The 19272-nt window shown below is 37.9% G+C and overlaps 1 protein-coding gene across 2 annotated transcripts in view; it reads left to right on the top strand.

Moving 5' to 3' along the window:
• Positions 1 to 482: 482 nt before the first annotated feature.
• Positions 483 to 19272, top strand: part of Tmem209 (transmembrane protein 209) — a 41110-nt gene continuing 22320 nt past the window's right edge. The window contains exons 1-8 of one of the 2 annotated variants that reach the window (XM_003475194.5): positions 483 to 606; positions 1444 to 1580; positions 1698 to 1756; positions 2785 to 2916; positions 3560 to 3801; positions 9046 to 9247; positions 16960 to 17135; positions 17726 to 17797. In XM_003475194.5, coding sequence (XP_003475242.2) covers positions 1444 to 1580; positions 1698 to 1756; positions 2785 to 2916; positions 3560 to 3801; positions 9046 to 9247; positions 16960 to 17135; positions 17726 to 17797 — 1020 coding nt within the window. In that variant the 5' untranslated portion in view covers positions 483 to 606. Of the gene's footprint in view, positions 714 to 1443; positions 1581 to 1697; positions 1757 to 2784; positions 2917 to 3559; positions 3802 to 9045; positions 9248 to 16959; positions 17136 to 17725; positions 17798 to 19272 lie in introns of both variants that reach the window. The other variant, XM_013158416.3, reaches the window with a different exon arrangement.

Raw genomic sequence — 19272 nt, forward strand, 5'->3', positions numbered from 1 at the left:
CCCAAAACTCGGGAGGCTGAGGCAGGAGGTTTGTGGTGAGTTCCAGGAGAGCCTGGGCTACATAGTGAGTTTAAGACCATCTGAATTACATACCAAGACCGTTTCTCTAAAAAGAAAAAAAAATTTACACTGGGTCAAAACAATTGGAGGGAAATACATATATTAACAAGAGCCAGACATGCTTTGTCATTGCTGGTGTCTGGACACGTTGCCATGGACGCTGCACCTGTCCCTCAAAATCAACCACTACTAAACAAAATCTCCTTGCAAATGTGAACCCATAAGGGCCCTAAGGAAACTAAAATTATGTTAATATAAACAAAATTCCTTTTCTTAGTTTTAATATTTTTTTACTAGAGCTAAAACTGCCCAAGTTTTGAGGCTCTGGTTTCTCCTGCCCGCTCATTGGGAGCCACAGATCAGAAAGCTATTTCCCTAGTATCGATCCTAGCTCCGCCCCTCCTCTACGCCTTCTCATTCTCGCGAGAGGAGATGGCCCATTGCTTCCGGTAACTGTGGAGCCGCCAGTCCCAGGCCTCAGCGCTAGCCTTGGCGCATGTGCAGTAGGCAGCCACGGGAGCTTGCCTCTTCCGGCCGAATATCACGGTGGGTTTTGAGGGGTCAATTTTGTGTTTCCTGGGCGTGAGTTCCACGCGGACTGAGAGTTCTGTGCCTATTGATCTGCCCGCGGGGTTCAGCCAAAGGAGAATGTGGTCTGTCTCGTCACTTGCCGTGGAAGGGAAGAAGGAAGCGATAGGCGTGACAGAGTTTATACAGAGGCACCCAAGAGGGAAGCCTTCGGGGCTGGCTGACGGCACGGGGACGTCTCTGCGCCCCGGGCCGCGACTCGCGATAGCTAGGACAGGCTTCCCAGTTATCTATAAGACAACGAAAAATACAAATTCCACTGACTCAGACGAAAGGCACTTTCCCCACTCTAACTCTAGTTCTTTTGTATCATGGGTACCCGCCTGTCTTTACTCATCAACACACAAAAAACGAGCGCGCTGGCAGGGGCAGCCCGAATGAAGAGTTCTTAGACACAGTGATGGCTTCTGCGTGGGGGTGTCAGAGAACAGTCTTTATGATTTACGGGATGTAGTAAATACTACTAGAACCATATTATGAGTTTCATAAGGTAACCCTCTCTCTAGGCGTTATAACGTGCTCAATAGACAAAACTTGGAGTATTTACAGACATAAAAACCAATCCGTAAATTACAAAATGTGATCATTTAATTTAGTATTAAATTGCTTGAAATACCTGGCCAGTTCACTTACACTTCTCATATACTTTTCATGTACTAATAATGAATGGGGAAAAAACTGGTAAGACATTTTAAAGAAGAGAGAAAGTATATACAGTTTTTCTTTATAAAAGAAACATGTTTTGATTTCTTAAGTGAAGTTTTGATTAATTCCTGTGTTTTTTCTTTTGAATAGATGCAAGGGGAAGCAAGCCCTAGTAATTCCCTTATTGACAGAACCATCAGGATGAGAAAAGAAACAGAAGCTAGGAAAGTGGTTTTAGCCTGGGGCCTCCTAAATGTATCTATGGCCGGAATGATATATACTGAAATGTAAGTTAATCACACACACCAGCCAGTGGCTGGTTCAGAACTTTCTGTATTAGTTTTGATTTTTAGTTTTGGGTTTTTTAAAAAAAGTTAATTGAAAGGTCTTTCTTGTTTTTCCAGGACTGGAAAATTGATTAGTTCATATTATAATGTGACATACTGGCCCCTTTGGTATATTGGTAAGTAATTTACTATAATTTATATTTATTACCAATGAAAACTTCGTTGGCAGATTTAATTCAGCTTTGTATTCATCCCTTCATTCAACAAATGCTGAGTACACACTATGTTCCCAGTCTGGGAATTCAGCAGAAAGGGAACAAGTGAAAATCCTGTGAAACAAACATTATGGAGAGGAGACAAGCAAATGAAAAATATAAATTATTGTGAGTTCTGTGAAGAAAAATAAAATGTGAGGTTAATAAGATTTATATTTGTTACTCTTGAAGTACTATTCTGTGTTTTCACCTTTCAAAATCAGCCCAGATTCCTATTCCCTGGGCGCCTGCTTCGATTTCCTCATTCCTTCCACTTCTCTATCTCCTTTAATCCTTGGTTACAGCTCAGCGCATAAGCGCCTGCCTTGCAAGCAGGCAGTTGTGAGTTCAATCCCCCATACAGATAAAAAGGAAAAAGACAAAAAAAAAAAAAAATCCTTGGTTACAGAAAGTTCTTATGGATGTTAAACTTTATATTCTGTACACATAATGCAGACTGTTGTAGGAGCTAGTGTAGCAAGTGGGAGGGATTTGGAATCTGCAGACTGAGTCAGAATCGTGTCTTACTAACTATCTGTGTACACATAAAAGTCATCTAAAGCCAGATGTGATGCACACCTCTAAACCTGGCACTCTGGGAGGCCGAGTCAGGTAGATTGTAAATTCCAGCCTCACCTGGGCAACTTAGCAATTTAATGAGGCCCTGATTCCAAAAAAAAAGGGGAGAGGGTGGAGCTCCGAGAATAGCTTAGTGTCCAGCCCCAGTTGCAAAAGAAGGTCACTTGGCTTCACCATGACAGTTGATTCATTATTAAAATAAAGGTGAAAGTAAAGTGGTAAGGATAATACATATTTATTAAATGTTAGATGTTAGGAATAGGAAGGTAGTTTTGAATTTTGTTAATTTGCTAAAGTATGGAATGGTTTTGTTTCTCCACCAGTACATGCCACCACCACCACCTTTTTAAAAATAAATTGTTCTCTTCCAGAGCTTGCTCTTGCATCTCTCTTCAGCCTTAATGCCTTGTTTGATTTTTGGAGATATTTCAAATATACTGTGGCACCAACAAGTCTTATTGTTAGCCCTGGACAACAAACACTTTTAGGGTTGAAAACAACTGGTAAGTACCATATGCTATATTTCTTGCAAAGGTAAAGAGAAGATCAGCAACAAATATTTTTAAATTTAATTTTCCCCTTTCATAGACTCAGAACTGGAAGGGAATTAATTTCAGGACTGTCTGATTCAAATATATTAAACAGATTGATAATAAATTTTCTTAAGACCAGTGGTTAGCATTCTTATTGGAATCAACTGAATGAAACAAACATTCAGCAACCTAGTGGAAGTTTATTTCATTGATCCCTTAAAATTAAATGACTTGTCTCTTGCTGGATTGAAGCCAGTTTTTTATTTTGAACTCTGTGGAAATGATAAATAACTGATGGTCATTCTTTAGTAATACATTAATTTAAAAATTAATTCCTTCTGTTACTTTGTTGTTTTCCTGAGGCAAAGAATAGCTGAGTGTGTTGGCACACACTCTGGGAAGCTGAGACAAGTAGATTGCAAGGGTGGGCTAGTTAGCAGACCCTGTCTCAGAAAGAACCTGGGGATATAACGAATGCAAAAGTCCTAGGTTCAGTTTCCAGTGCAAAAGGAAAAAAAAGACTATTCTTTAAGTCTGTTTTCATGAAAGTTTCTTTAAACATTTGTGTGTGTCTGTGGGTAGATATTTATTTTCTTTTTCCTTTCCTTTCTAGTTGTACAGACTACTCCTCCACGTGATCTAACAGCCAACCAGATCCCTCCCTCTCCACTTTCTCCTTCAATTCAGGGGCAGAGTGTGTTGAGCTACAGTCCATCTCGCTCGCCCAGTGCCAGTCCCAAGTTCACCACCAGCTGTATAACTGGATACAGCCCTCAACTACAAAGCATATCCTCAGGTAGCAGTAGTTCGTACAGCCCTGGAGTGACCTATTCACCGGTCAGTGGTTATAATAAGGTAATAACTCTTTTCTCTTAGCCAGTCACATTATTTTAGAATTGAGAAGTACTCCATTAAAATCATCAAGTGAGTTGGAACATCTCCTTTTGTATAGTGGTGCACATCTTTAATTTCAACGGAGTGGTCATTGTGAACTTGAGGTTAGCCTGTACTATATAGTGAGAGCCCCTGACTCTCCCCCTGACCAAAAAAAATTCATTTTATTGATGAAAAAACTGTACTAGTGAGAAATTAACTTACCCAAGTCACCCAGGGAAGAGCCGAGACTAGAACCCCAATTTCTTTGAAATACTTTTTTACTTTAGTTTGCTTTACTCATGTTTTTCCCTTTTTGCTTTATGTGAAACCTATGTTCACTCTTAGAGAATTACTTTTTATCATGTTGGTTTTTATCCAGGGAAAGCTAGAATTGTCATACAGTTTGACACTGCATTATGGATATCTTCTATGGATAGTGGACCCCCACCCCCCCAGTATCAGGGATCGAACTCAGGACCACGCATTTGCAAGGCAGGCACTTATGCTGCTGAGCTAAATCCCCAGCCCCAAAACCTTCATTTCAAATCCCATGCTAATATAGGTTTTTTTAGGCTTTTACACTTAATAAATTAATAGATTGAAATTTTTACATATTTTTATTGTCATGTGTCTAACCTTACCTTTTTTTTTTTTTTTAATTTATTTGTTGGTTTTTTTTGAGAACGGGTTTCACCATGTAGTTCAGGCTGGCCTTGAATTCATTATTCAACCTAGTAGTCTAGGTTGTCCTTGAATTCAGGTGCTCCTCTTGCCTTAGCCTCCCAAATGGTGAGACTTATGCATGTATCATCATACCTGTCTTCTTTTAAAGCATACTATCTCTTTGTAATGAATATCCATGCTACTAGTTAACCAGCATTAAAATCAGTTTTGGCATGTAATAGAATTTAAACTTTTTTTGTGTTGTTTTGAAACAGGGTCTTGCTGTGTAGTTCAAACTAGTCTCTTAACTCACTGTGTAGTTCAGCCTGGCCTGGAACTTACTGCAATCCTCCTGCCTCAGCCTCCTGAGACCTGGGACTACAGATGTGCATCACCACACCCAGCTTGGCATGTAATAGAATTTAGAAAACCTGACCTGATACATCGGTACATGCCTGTTATAGCATTTAGGAGGCGATGCAAGAGGATTCCAAATTCAAGTCCTACCTGGGCAGTTTAGCAAGACCTCATCTCAAAATAAATGAGCTGGGAATGTAGCTCAATGCAAAGACCCTGTATTAAATCTTCAGTACCACAAAAAAAAAGTAGAAAATTTGTGTAAGTTAAACATTATGAGAAAGTATGTGTGTACAGTGATAATTACTAACCCACAGGTAAATGACTTTTTTAAAATAATAGTTTTGTAAGAAAAGCACTATATGATTATTATAGAAAATTAGAAAAATAAAATAGAAGGAAAATTATTCATAGTTCTCCCGTTCCAAAATGAGCTGTTTAACAACACTAGGAGTCCATCTCACCCTGGAAAGAATAGCTATTATCAAGAAATCAACCAATAACAAATGCTGTCAAGGATTTGAGGGAAAAGGAACCCTTCTTCACTGTGGGGAAAGTAGACTGGTGCAACCCCTGTGGAAATCAGTGTGGAGATTCCTCAAAAACTAAGATTCAAGGTCCCCTTCAATCCAGCAGCTTCTCCCCTTCTCGGTATCTTTCCCGGAAGAATTAAAAACATTAAAAAAAAAAAAAAAAGGAAAGAATTAAAAGCATCATACCCTAGTGATACACGTGCACCCATGTTTATATCAGCACAGTTGGTAATAGCTAGATCTTGGAAACAACCCAAATGCCCATCAATCAAGGAATGGATAAAAAGGTATGGTCTTTTTATACAGTGGAGTACTACTCAGCCATAAAGAAGAATAAAGTTTAAATTTCTCTAGGTAAATAGTACAACTTGAGAGCATACTCATAAGTGAAATAAATTAGACTCATATACAAACATCATACTGTCTCCCTAGTGTTAGAAACTGAAGGAGTAAATAAGATGCAAATGTATAAGAGATATTGTGAAATGAGAAGAAACTGTTTAAAAGGAAAGAGAAATTAGGATGGGGGAAAGGAGAAAAGAAAGGGAAATGCAAAAAAAAAGTATATATATATATATATATATATATATATATGATAGTTAAGATAGTTGTACTAATTTCTCTTAGCTTACTAGAAAGAAAAGTTTGTGCTAATAATATTGTTTGGACAATTCAATGCCAATATTTTTAATATTTTCATTTTGTAAGAACTTTTGCTAATTTGCATTGAATAGCTCAGCATATAGAGTTCTTGTTAATTTGGAAAAGGCAGATAGCTACCCAAAAGAATTTTAATTTTTTTGGTCTTTTTCCTTTCTATCGGTACCGGTGATCAAACTCACAACTGCCTGCTTGGAAGGCAGGGGCTTATGCCGCTGAGCTAAATCCCCAGCCCCTACCCAAAAGAATTTTACCAGTTTGTATTATCACAGTAATGTGTGAGAATATTCATTGTGCTTTATAAGTATACAGGGCCAATATGAATAAATGAATGGATGAATGAATAATCCTAAGAAATATAAAAGATGCTAAGTGAAGAGAGAACCTTTTGGATGAAAAGATACTGTTATAAAGCTTTTCCTCACATAACGTATAAAATTTCAGTCTCAACTGACTTTTTTGGTAGTTCTATGAAGGTTACTGATTGACTTTAAAGTTAATACAGAAAAACACAAAGTCCTGGAGGTTTTGAGTCGGAGGGTGCATGGTGAACCTTTCTGAGCTTTCAGTGATGCAAACAGCCTACTGTACCACATGTGCCATAGGTTTGTCACCACTGCCATAGATGTTAACTTAACAATTAAAATATGCCTCTTGCATAAAAACAGACCTGTCAATACAATAGTAGTTCCAATAATTATAATAATAGATAAGGATTTAATACATTACCTAAAAATATAAAGAGAAACCAGTACACTAATTACAAATTAATGACTTCATGAAATCCACTAGAAACTATCAATATACTTAAGGAAACAGTTAAATAAAATAAGTGACCAGTAATTTGTATTATAGTGCTTAATTTTGCAAGGAAAAGGAAAGACCAATTAAATGTACTTTTTTTTTTTTTTTTTAGTTTTTGTAGACAGGTTCTCACTGGTCTTAAACTCACCTTGTAGCCCAGGTTGGCCTCAAAATCACAGTGATCCTCCAGCCTCAGCTTCTTGAATGCTGTTTATAAGCATATGCCCCCACGCTCAGCTCAACTGTACATTTTTTAAGGATTCTTGTATATCATATGTTTTAAAGTATTAATGTTGATGGACATATACCAACATAGATACTTCTATCTAATATCTGCTGGTTAGAATAAAGCTTACTGTAACATTTTCATTTAATACATGAGAAAATATATTTAAAATGTTCATATACTTTGGCCAAACAATTTCAGTTTCAGGAATCTGCCATAAAGAATTTCGATGTTCAGTGAAAGATTTATGTGCAGTTATTATTTACAGTGACAAGAAATTGCAAGCAGTCTAGAATATGAGAATGTAAAAATAAATTAGGATATGTCTGTACATGGAAAGATTATATAGACAAGCATAATATAAAGAATTGTTGTAGGAAATGCTTGTTTAACTTTTTCAGAAAAGATACAAAGCTAAATAATATTGTGTCAATTATGTAAAAATAAAAATAAGATTTTAAAATGAACAAAATAAAAGGGGATAAAATTACCTTGAGTAATGAGTTTAGAGCTGCTCCCTATTTATGCTTTAAATTTACTCAAATACACATGTTAATTTTTATTAGTCTATTGTTTTTAATTAATTTATTTATTTTGGTTTTTTGAGACAGAATCTCACCATGTAGTACAAGTTGGCCATTAACTCACCTATGTAACCCAGGCTAGCCTTAAACTCATGGTGATCCTCCTGCCTCAGCCTTCCACGTACTGGGATTTAGACTTTTTTAGAGCATTGGGGTGTTTTTGTTTTGGCTTTCAAGACTAGGTCTCAATCTATACTGTAGGCTGGCCTAAAACTATCCTGCCTTAATTTCCCTAATTCTGGGAGGTATGCTGGGTTAGTTCAGTTTTTTGCTGTCAGCAGAACTGAGAGGAAGTACAGAGATTTCCTCTAATCCCTGATCCACACTTGCATAGTCTCCTCCATTATCAATTTATCCCATTAGCATGGTACTTTTACCCGGGCATGGTGGCTCACGCCCGTAATCCCAGTGCTGGGGAGGCTAAGGTGGGAGGATCATTGCGAGTTCGAGACCAGCCTGGGCTACAAAGTGAGCTCAAGGCCAGCCTGAACTGCATAGCGAGACCCTGTCTCAAAAAAGACCAAAAAAAAAAAGGTATTTTTATTATAATTGATGAACCTGCATGAAAGCATTATCAACACCCAAAGTCCATAGTTTACAAGAATTCACTTTGGCTCTGTACATTCTGTGAGCATAGACAAATGTGTAGTAACATGTCCACTGTTACAACATTATACATGGAAAAACCCCTGTGCTTCATTTATTTGTCCCTCTTTCCCTCCAATTCCTTGCAGTCAACAGGTTTTTTTAATCCTTCTGTATTTTTTGTCTTATTCATAATGTTATATATTGAAGCTATGTGTAGCATTTTAGATTGGTTTCTTCATAGCTTGATAAGTTGTTTCTTTTTAGCACTGAATAATGCTCCATTGTCTGAATATATCACAATTATTTTTAATACTGTTACGTTCTGAAGGTCATCTTTGTTTCAAGTTTTGGAAATTAGGAGTATAGCTGTTACAAACATCCATATCTAATTTTTTGTGTGAGTATAAGTTTTCAGCACTCTTTAGGTAAATAATAAAGAGCACAACTGCCAGATGGTATAGTAAGAGATTTCACTTTGTAAGGAACCACTCAACTGTTGTGAAATAGCTGTATCATTTTGCATTCCCACCAGTAATGAATGAGAGCTCCCAGCACTCTGCAGCCTCACCAGCTTATGGTACTGTAGGTGTCCTTGGATTTTGACCATGGTAGTAGGTGTGTTACTTTTTGAATTCAAAAAATAAAATTAAATTAAAACTAAAATCAAAGGGGCTGGGAATTTAGCTCAGCGGCATAAGCTCCTACCTTGCATGCAGGCAGTCGTGAGTTCGATCCCTGGTACCAATAAAAAGAAAAAGACAAAAAAAAAATACTTAAAACTAAAATGAAGTCCTTTTATTTTGTGTAGTTGGCAAGCTTTAGCTCCTCTCCTCCTTCTCCATACCCTACCACGGTTGGCCCAGTGGAGAGCAGTGGATTGAGATCCCGCTACCGTTCTTCCCCCAGTGTCTATAACTCACCTACTGATAAGGAGGATTACATGACGGACCTGCGCACTCTGGACACTTTCCTCAGAAGTGAAGAAGAGAAACAGCACAGAGTTAATCTAGGTACACATATTTTCTTTATGTTTAATGCACCTGACATAATTCTTAAGCTGTCATTTCCATTATGTTAATATTTGTGCATAAGTTTTTATGTCCTTTTTACTAGTATACCCTAAGAGACAAACACATTTTGTATTACCTTATATATAATATATAAGTTTAGCAGTTAAAATTAACTGCCAAATTTAAGAATTAAATTGAACTAAAAATGGTTGAACTAACTGAAAAATCTTGACCCTTTTCATCTACAGTAAAATTAAAATCTTTTCATATAATGTAAGTTATAATTTTTCTCTAAAGTTGAGGCTAAATTTTTTGATGTGGCATGTATTCAGATGATAGCTCTCTGTTTTCAGGTAGTCCTTTGGGAGACTGGTGCGCAGGACAGGGTGAGGAGAAAAGCAGTATTTACCCTCCTCTTTTTTCCAGAACATTTTTTAGTTTGTCTTTTAGTATTTCTTTAAAGCCCATAGTTTACCATGAGAAAAAATGTTAGCAAATCCTAATCTATTTGGAGTGGATTTGATTATTACAAAGTCAATTATTTGAAACCAAATTAAGTTATTGAACCAAGTAATGATTTTTTCCTCTCAGGAACTTCCACAGAAAGCACTTAGATGCTAAAGCTTGGCCCTGCTGGGGAAGCTAAGTAAGTGGATCTGGCTGTTTGTGTTCCTTGAACTCTCTAGGGATTTTTAATTTAATTCTGCCTGAAAGTGCCACAAATGTCAAAGAAACAAATCAATATTATCTTGTTATTTTATGTGTTTTTTCTTTTTAAAATTTTGAAGTATATCAAATCTACTGAAAAATTAGGGTATAACACAATGATCTCTATACATCATTGTAATTTTCAGATATTTTCTGTCATTTGACCCATAGAAGTTATTTAGATGTATTACTGTTTGGAAATGTTATTGGTATTGCTTTTAATTTTCTTTTTGTTTTTTTTTTTTAAATCAGTACCGGGGATCGAACTCACGACCATGTGCTTGCAAGGCAGGTGCTTATGCTGCTGAGCTAAATCCCCAGCCCGTTTAATTTTCAAGGTTGAAGTGTCCTTGTTAGCTTTATTTTCTTCCAAGTTAATTGTACTATGCTTAGAGATTCGATGTGCATCTGGGTTTTTCTTCTCTTTCTTTTTGTAGAACATAGTGAGGCTTGGTTGGTTGGTTTCGGTTGCTTGTTTGAAGACTTGCTATGTGGTCACTTTTTTAAAACTGGTTTTTTGTATCTTGGAAAGAATGCATAGTCTCTTCAAGTTTGGTGTCTGTATTCGTTCATTGCATTAAGATTCTTTAATGACTAATAAGTAACATTCTTAACACTTTTTCTCTTTTTAATTTTTATCTGCTTGATATACCATCTATTAAGGAAGTTGATCAAGAGCTCCTGCTGATTTTTCTTTCTTTTTTTTTTGAAACAAGTTCATTGTAGTCCAGGCTGCCCTCAAATTCACAGTGATTTTTCTGTGTCAGCCTCCTGAGTGCTGAATTACAGATATGTTCCACCATCCCTGGCCTTACTGTCTTTTATTAACTATTTCCTCATAAATCTATCAAATTGCTAAATATATGTAAGATTATGTTAGATACATATAAATTCAGAGTAATTATATCATTCAGGTAAATTATCTTTTTTTGCCTCAGGTGTGTTTTGTCTGATATTAATACAGCTATACTGCTATCTTTTGGCCAGCGTATCTGTGTTCATCCCTATATCTTTTTTTCTTTTTTGGTGTTACTCAGTTTGAGGATCACTCTATCACTGAGCTAAATCCCCCACCCATTTTATTTTTTTAGTTTGAGACAAAGTCTCACTAAATTGTCCAGTGTGGATTCATACTTGCAATGCTTCTGTCTCAGAGCCTCCCTAGTGCTGAAATTCTAGGTATGTGCCACCACATCTGGCCCATCCCTTTACTTTTAACTTTTATTTGCCCTTAGGTTTTAGGTAATTGTGTAAATTAATTTGTAAGTAATAAGCATTTTGTGTGGGGATCCACTCTCAGGCTGTATAAATACCTATCCTCTTACTCATCAAATTTTGGACTCTAGTACTTCTAACATCCTTTTAAGATTCTTTTGAAAAATGTAGCTGTGCATGGTGGTTCATGCCTATAATTCCAGCACTCAAGAGGCTGAGATAGGAGTTCAAGATAGCCTGGGCAACAGAGTGAGCTCAAGGCCAGCCTGAACTGCATAGTAAGACCCTGTCTCAAAAAGACAAAAAAAATCGGTAAGACACTGAGGTAGCATCGCACCAGGTCCTCACAGCATACTGCTGGAATATAGTTCTCATTCCAGTCCAGCTACACAAGGTTCATTCTAGCCTTGCTTGCTCTGTAGCTGTACCTCCTTTCTCCAGGAGTGAAGAACCAGGCAGTCGTATTCATTCATGTGTTTTCTCCCCACCATACACAAGAGTATTTTTGCTAAATCATTTGAAAATAAGTTCAAGCCTCAGGGCACTTCATCCCTCATGGGTCTCCTAAGAGCAAGGACATTCTCTTTATAACTACAATGTGATTGTCATCCTTGAAATACATTACTCATAGACACATTAATCGAATTGACCCAATAATGACTTTATAGCTCTCTTACTGATGCAGACTTCAGAAGGAACACATACTACATTTAGGTGTTTTCTCTAGTCTTTAGAACATTTGTGTGTTGTTTTCTTTCTCTTATGACATTAACATTTTAAAGAAGTCAGCCTGTTTTGCAAATTTGGATTTGTCTGATCATTTTCTCATTATATTTAGGTTAAATGTTTTCTGGCAGTATATAACATAGGGAGTGGCATATTTCTTTTAGTATATCATTTATCAGATGCATGCTACTATTTTGTCCCATTACTGGTGATATAAAATTAGATCAGTTGGTCAAAGTGATGGTGAGCCAATCTCTTCATAAAAGCTCTTTTTTATCTCCCATTCCCAAGTAGCCTTTCTCACATGACTGTGTATCCATGAGCTTATCTCAACAGCTTAAAGCAGTGATAGTTGTAAAATGTAAACTAATACATTCCTGTCTTCTACATTAAAAACTTGGCTATTGTCTAAAGATTAGCCTGCTGTTTGCCCCTCAGTTTTAGACACTTTAGCCTTGTCTAAACTGTTGTTTAACATATGAAATTCAGCCACTTTTCTTCATTTTTTAGTTTTATTTTGTTATTTTCAAATATTCCTGATTTTTGTATAGTATCTTGTTCATTCTTAATTTTTTTTTCCTACATTTTGTTTTGTTGTTGTTGTTTTCTAAGACAGGGTTTCACTATGGCTCAGGCTGCCTTGAGCTCACTTTGTAGTCGAGGCTGGCCTCAGACTGATCCCCAGCAGAGCATGTCATTGTTATAGATAGCTGAGTTACTAGAAATATTGTAGGCAGGCAAGGCTAGACCCTGGAAAGATCAATACAGAAGACAACTGTGGGTGGAGGTGCATTCACTCAAGAAAAGAGGAAGAAAAACAACAAAGATAGACCTTCTGGACTGGGGCTATAGCTGAATGGCATAGCACCAGCCTGGCAAACACAAGGTCCTGAGTTCAATTCCCATTACCAAAAGAAAACAAAAACAAGGACTACACAGCATACTTTCCCTAGGGATGATCAGCAGCTAATGATACTCTAAATAGGTATCAATAACCTTGGGTGGAAGAACAAACCTCCTTAACCCATGTCTTCCAGGAAAGTACTTGACCATTCCTTGTGGCCCTGCTGTGTGACTTGCTTCCCAATTTATTCCCCACATAATCAGTATTACCTAAGCGACTATACTTGTAATCTTATTAGTTCACCATAGTTTTGTTCCACCTCACATCCACCTTGGGTCTTCCCATTGGATCAATATTACCTAAGCAACTATACTTGGAATCTTATTAGTTGACTATAGTTTTGTCCTACCTTGAACCTTCCTCAGCTTGTGGCTTTGCTCAATAAAACACCGTTGAGAAGTGGGATTGGTAAGCAACCCACTTTCTGGGCCTTCTTCTGTCCTTTTTAGACAGAAGCTTTTCTTTCTTGTAATACATTTTCTGCTCTTAACCTCCGTTGTTCGTAACATTCATTCCTCATTTTAGGAAACATGAACTTGGCGTTTCAGACACCGAGCAGGTTGGGTGTTTCTTTCCCCTGTATCACAGTTTTAAGGGAAAGGTTTATCAGGAGTTGAGTTTGGTTTCATTTAACAAGTGCAGGCCAGTCATATAGCTGTCATACAGCGCCTGCCTGGCAAGCCCAAGGTCTTGAGTTTGGTCCCTGGTACCAACAAAACAAAACAAACAAAAAACCCAGATGCACCTGTAGTATGTCACTGATCCAGGCAGACAGTGTAGAAAATAAAGGCTCCCTAGTTACTGGCCCGAGCTTTCAGCCTGGGTAGATTCTCAGGTGCCATAGGGAGTAAGTGGATCGCACACAGCAACCTCCTAGGAAGTACAGCCCAGTCAGCCTTGGTCCTTTAAGTTTCCTGGAGGTGGTGACTGGAGCCTGAGATAGAGGGGGCCAATGGCCACTACTCCAGCCTGGGAACTCATTCTGCATGTGGAGAAATGTGGCTCATAGAAAGTTAAGTCATTTCACAGTAAACCAATGGATTGTTGCATCCCCTATGTCCAGTGATAACTGGAGCCCGAAGATAAATAGGAGAAAAGGAAATTTTATTATTGTATTGCATACATAAATCTGCAGGTATGGTATGCTTTTAAAGATGCAACAGAAACAAAAAGTTAAGATGTAACAGATTAAGTGAGGTTTTTATCAGTTTGTATTGTCTTAGTAATCATGTTACTTGGCTTTAGTTGTAGATATAGAGATGGACTGTCGAGGGCTACTCTATAATTTTGGGGAAAAAATCATTTCATAATTAAACTGTGATTAGGGCTTGTCTGGTAGTGGACTATGGTATTCGGAAACATAACTCCCATGTGCCTGCTTCTGGTCACAGTTGAGGCCTTGTGATGCTATGATCCCCAGAGCAAGATTACCTCAGCTGAAGACTGCCTGGTTTCTTGAGGATGGAGTAATAATAAAAGAGTTCACCTTGGAGAAAGGACAAACTCTTCACTCACCAGCCATTTCCCCATCTTCTTCAACACAGAGATCCTCCTTTTAAATTGACATGTGTTTTTTGTTTTGTTTTGTTTTGTTTTGTTTTAAGTCTGTCCAACATTTCAGGTACCTAAAGTTCTTGGAGGTTTAATATTGACGCTTTTATATTGTTGACTGTCATACTTGGAGACTTTTTTCCTAATGATATATGTGATTCTTGTTTGTTTTGGTAAACAAGACCTTCCTTTTCAGGCATTTTCTTTAGAGCCTTATCAGTGCTTTGTCCCTACTAGCTGTTTTGTATTTACCTCAGGCAAGTGCCAAGGAGTACTGTTAATCTTGTGCTAATTAAGTCATTTTGGAGAATCCTGGGCCTCACGGGTATTAATGAGTATTCTGAATGCACTGAAGATGAATTTATGCTTTTAAAATCTAAGGGGATCCGGTGTGGTGGCACACACCTGTAGTTCCAGCACTTGCGAGGCTGAGGCAAGAGGATCACCTTGAGTTCAGGGCCAGCCTGAGCTACATAGGGAAACCCTATCTAAAAAGAAAAAAAAATCTCAGGAGAGAAAAAATACATAAAATAAAATCTTAAGGGTGACCAGGGATGTGGCTCCACAGCACAATGCCTGCCTGGCCAGCGTGAGGTTCTGAGTTCAATTGCTTGTATCAAAAAAATCTCAGGGATGTTTTTAAAAATCTCATTTTAAGACAGATAAGCTTTTCTTTTATCCAAACGACTAGATGCCTTTTTGTTTTTCTTGTCCACTGAGGATATGGTGTTTTGAGATCCTGGCTGTCTGCTGGATGCTGGGAATAGTAGTTCAGATAAAGGCCTCGGTCTAGCTGTCTACATCTTTCTGGCCCAAATCCTTAACTCCATTTCCCTCCTGAGTGCTCTAAACCAAGCTGGAAGATTTCTCAAGGCCAACAGAGTTATTTAGAGTTGCCATTCCATCAATTCCCCTGATTTTCAGTTCCTACTTCACTTTTTGTCACTAACTCTTCATATCTTGCTTTTTTATTCACTCATTTAATTAATGGATTTTATTTAACAAACATTTTTAGATATTTATTGTAGGTGTTTTACATTATTTATGTTGGTTTATAATCTCTTCCTTCTGTTAATTCATTCTTAGAAGTCAATTTTATCAAAAGTACTACTTGGAAATTTAGCTTCATATGATATGTGAATTTCTTTATTGTAGCTAACTATATATTTTGATGCCCTCATGAAACGTACTATATTCACCCAAGGACAAGACTGGGTTACTTCAAGGTTTTGGTGAATTGAAATGTTCTGACATATCCCCTTCATGATTTCTCACCCTTTATGGCTGTAATCATCACAAGAAAACCAATTTTATCATAGTCACTTCTTCTAGAACCCTTGCTATGGTTAAAAACCAAAAAGCTGGTTCCTATTTTTCATTTTTTTAATGTGTGGATATAAAGTGTCAATTGATATTTCTGGTGTCCTAGAAAAAATAAGCCCAATTATAATTGTTATTGAAAACTTACTGACTCAGGCACTGCCTAGAGAAAAAATATTCCATGCCTTCAGGGAGTTCAGATTATCTTTAGGAAGATGGACCAAAACTTGAGGGACCAGAACTCTCAAGTGTAATAAGTACTCTGACACAGACCTCTATAGGAGGAAGTTTTACCTTTCTTAAAATTAAATTTAGAAATATAATCATAGGGTAGTCTGTTTTTGTTTGTTTGGGTTTGGTACTGAGGATTGAACCCAGGACATTCTTACTGAGCTACATGTTTTTCATTTTCATTTTTTATTTTGAGATAGACTCTCACATTTAACTTGCTAAGGTGTTGAGGCTGGGCTTGAACCTACAGTCCTCCTTGCCTTAGCCTCCCAGGTGGTGGGATTACTAATGTGCACCACACACCTGGCTCATAGACATTTAATCACTAAAGAAACACTACAGACAAGTAAATAAAACATAATTAGTACAAGGACGTAGCCCATAGAATAATTTATTAACAGAAAACTAATAGAATGATTTATTAACAGAAAGCTGTACTTACTCCATTCAGAAGGTGGTTCTTTTTTTTTTTTTTTTTTTTAATTTGAATCTTGTTTGTTTGTACCGGGGATTGAACTCGACCTCACATTTGCCAGGCAAGTGCTTGTGCCACTGAGGTAAATCCCTGACCAGAAGGCTCTTCTAAGAAGTCAGTTTTAGGGAATGAATGGAATATGCATGCGTGGCAGAAGTGCGGGGTATTGTGAATTGAACCCAGGGCTTCACACATACTAAGCAAGTGCTCTACCGATGAACCACATCTCCAGTCCTTTTTACTTTTCTCTTTAGCCCAGGCGGACCTCCAAATTGTGATCCTCCCACCTCATCCTCTCAAGGAGCTGCAATAACAGGCATGCATCACCATGCCCAGCTGAAACAAGCTTAATTTTATAACAGAAAGAAACATACTTTCAGCCACCTATAATTCTTACAGTTCTAACGTTGATATTGTTCACAAAATACTCTTTAATTGTTAGCACACGAAATCCATGATCTCTAAAGAAAATGATGGGGGAGGGTTGTCTTCTGACATCTTGATTGCTATTGCCTGGAAATCTAGACACCCAGTCTAGGTGGTAAAGTTACTACAACTGACTGAATGCTTTCATCATTTTAGGAAGCCCAGATTCTACCTCTCCTTCCAATAGCCCTACTTTTTGGAACTACAATCGTTCTATGGGAGATTATGCACAGACTTTAAAGAAGTTTCAGTATCAGCTTGCCTGTAGGTCTCAGGCCCCCTCTGCTAACAAAGATGAAGCTGATCTCAGTTCTAAGCAAGCTGCAGAAGAGGTAAATGGAAAATAAAAATGACTTAATATTTATAATTTTTCAAATTGCTAGAAAGTCTTCTGGAACAAATTTCTATAATTTCTATTTTTACTGGATAGAAATACAAAATCTGGTACTCACTGAACAGTGGAAAGCCTCCTGTCTTGTGTTCATAACACTTTAAGTTATATTGTACATTTACTGTTATGCCATGTGACATTAACTCCAGCCTAAAATATTTTTCTACTTTACAGAAAGACTCTCAGGTAATCTAATTGTACTTAGCATATACCAAGCTCTTGGTTTTTAAGTGAATGGACTAGAACATTTGACAGTGTATAAAAAAACTTTATCATTTTAATACCTAATGTGAGATTTTTATTTTATTCTTAAAAGCCAGAAATACTCTTTAAATATATCAGTTTAAGGAATTTTGTATTTGTGCAAGAACAACTCATTACATGTATAATAAAATTACTAAATATTAATTAAATGAATATTAACATATCTGAAGATTATTTTCAAAGTTTATCAAATATTTTGGGGGGTACAGGAAAGAATAGTGACTTCTGGCAAGATTGTTCTCATTATTTCCTAAACATTTTTAATAGGTTTGGGCAAGAGTGACGATGAATAGACAACTTCTTGATCATATGGATTCATGGACAGCTAAGTTTAGAAATGTAAGTTCCTGAGCATGTGTGCATGCATGTGTATGTGTGTGTTTGTGTGTGTCTCTTTCCCTGGCTCCTGTAAGAACAGATTGTTGACTGATGTGGGGATTAAGATCAAGAGCATAATTAAACTTCACCTTCCCTCCAGCTGGCTCCCTGAAACTCCCTGCCCCCACTCCTTGTGCTGCTTTCTTCCTTCGCCTCAAGAATTCAAGATTACACTGAGTAATGTTGTGAGACTCCCACCTCAAAATATTCCCAGAGTCCTAGTACAGCCTGGAGCTTTTCTTTCCCTAGCTGCTCTTTCCTCTGCTCTTATCCCTGGAGAATGCAGCCCCTCCTGCGAATGCCTAGGAGTAGTGAAGGACCGGAGGAGTGTGTCCCTCAGGGTACTAAGGAGTAGACCATGGTGAAAAGAGAACTAGAGGGAAGAATAAGGGCTCCCTGGGAAAGGTACTACCCACAAAGGCCTCACAGTCTTCTCACTGGGAATAGTCACTACTCAACCATTTGCTGTACTGGCAGTGGTTAAGAATCACACTGGGACTGTGTGCTTCTCAAGCCCTGGCTGCCAGGCAGCATGGCTGGCCCACTGTGATGTAGTGTTAGGCACTGCAAGGACGTGTTCTCCGTGGAGCCTCTCCTCAATCCTCAATCCTCTGTCCTCCATCCTCCATCATCAGTCCTGCCTCTCATTCTCTTTGAGGCCCACACACAGGGCTCTGTTTTGCATATCTCCTGAGGGTTCTCCTTGGCAGCAACCTCCACCCACTTCTGCCGCGGGGCCATCATTCACACATGTTCCTGAAACCAGGCTGCAGTGGAGCAGGTGTTCTTTTGGCTTAGCACCTTCCCAAAGAGACAGGGTGAGCCCTGCAGAATATCCCAGAGTGACTGTCTGCTTTAAGGTCTTGCCAGATTGTTCCATTTGTTTCTGCAGAGCTTTGATGTTCCAGCTTCTCTTGCAGTTTCATGGTACCAAGGTGGGCAGCACCTCCTATCTCACCCACACCAAGAGATCTCCCAAGTCTCTTCACAATGTTTTCAGTTATTAAGGTCTTCTTCCCCTTCCCAGTTTTTCATTTTTCTTTCCAAAAAGCTTTTCTGTCATTGTCTTGTTATGTATCTAGAATTGTGAGGGAAACAAAAGGATGATCTGCACCCTCTGAAAACTAAACAAAGACAAGTGATGATACTGTAGATACTTGAAGCTACTTTAGAATGTATGTATTTCCAGTTTCTCTAGCAAAGAGCCTTCTGTTTGACCTGACCTGAAAGTCAGCTCTTCCACATTCAGAGGTGGGTTCCTGGGTTTTCACCCAGCATCCTCTCCTGTTATCTGTGGCTCCACTTAACCTTCCGTAGAGGCTGCCACTACTTGACCCTTTAGCATTCAACATCCATTCCAAGTCTTCTAAAACTATATTGAAATCATTTATACTAAATTAAATATGGTAGCCTGAGGAAGGGTTTAAAAACAGGAG

The sequence above is a fragment of the Cavia porcellus genome, unplaced genomic scaffold (genome assembly GCF_034190915.1).
Source record: "Cavia porcellus strain 051 isolate PalLab524CR breed Dunkin Hartley unplaced genomic scaffold, mCavPor4.1 scaffold_2, whole genome shotgun sequence".
NCBI lineage: Eukaryota > Metazoa > Chordata > Mammalia > Rodentia > Caviidae > Cavia > Cavia porcellus.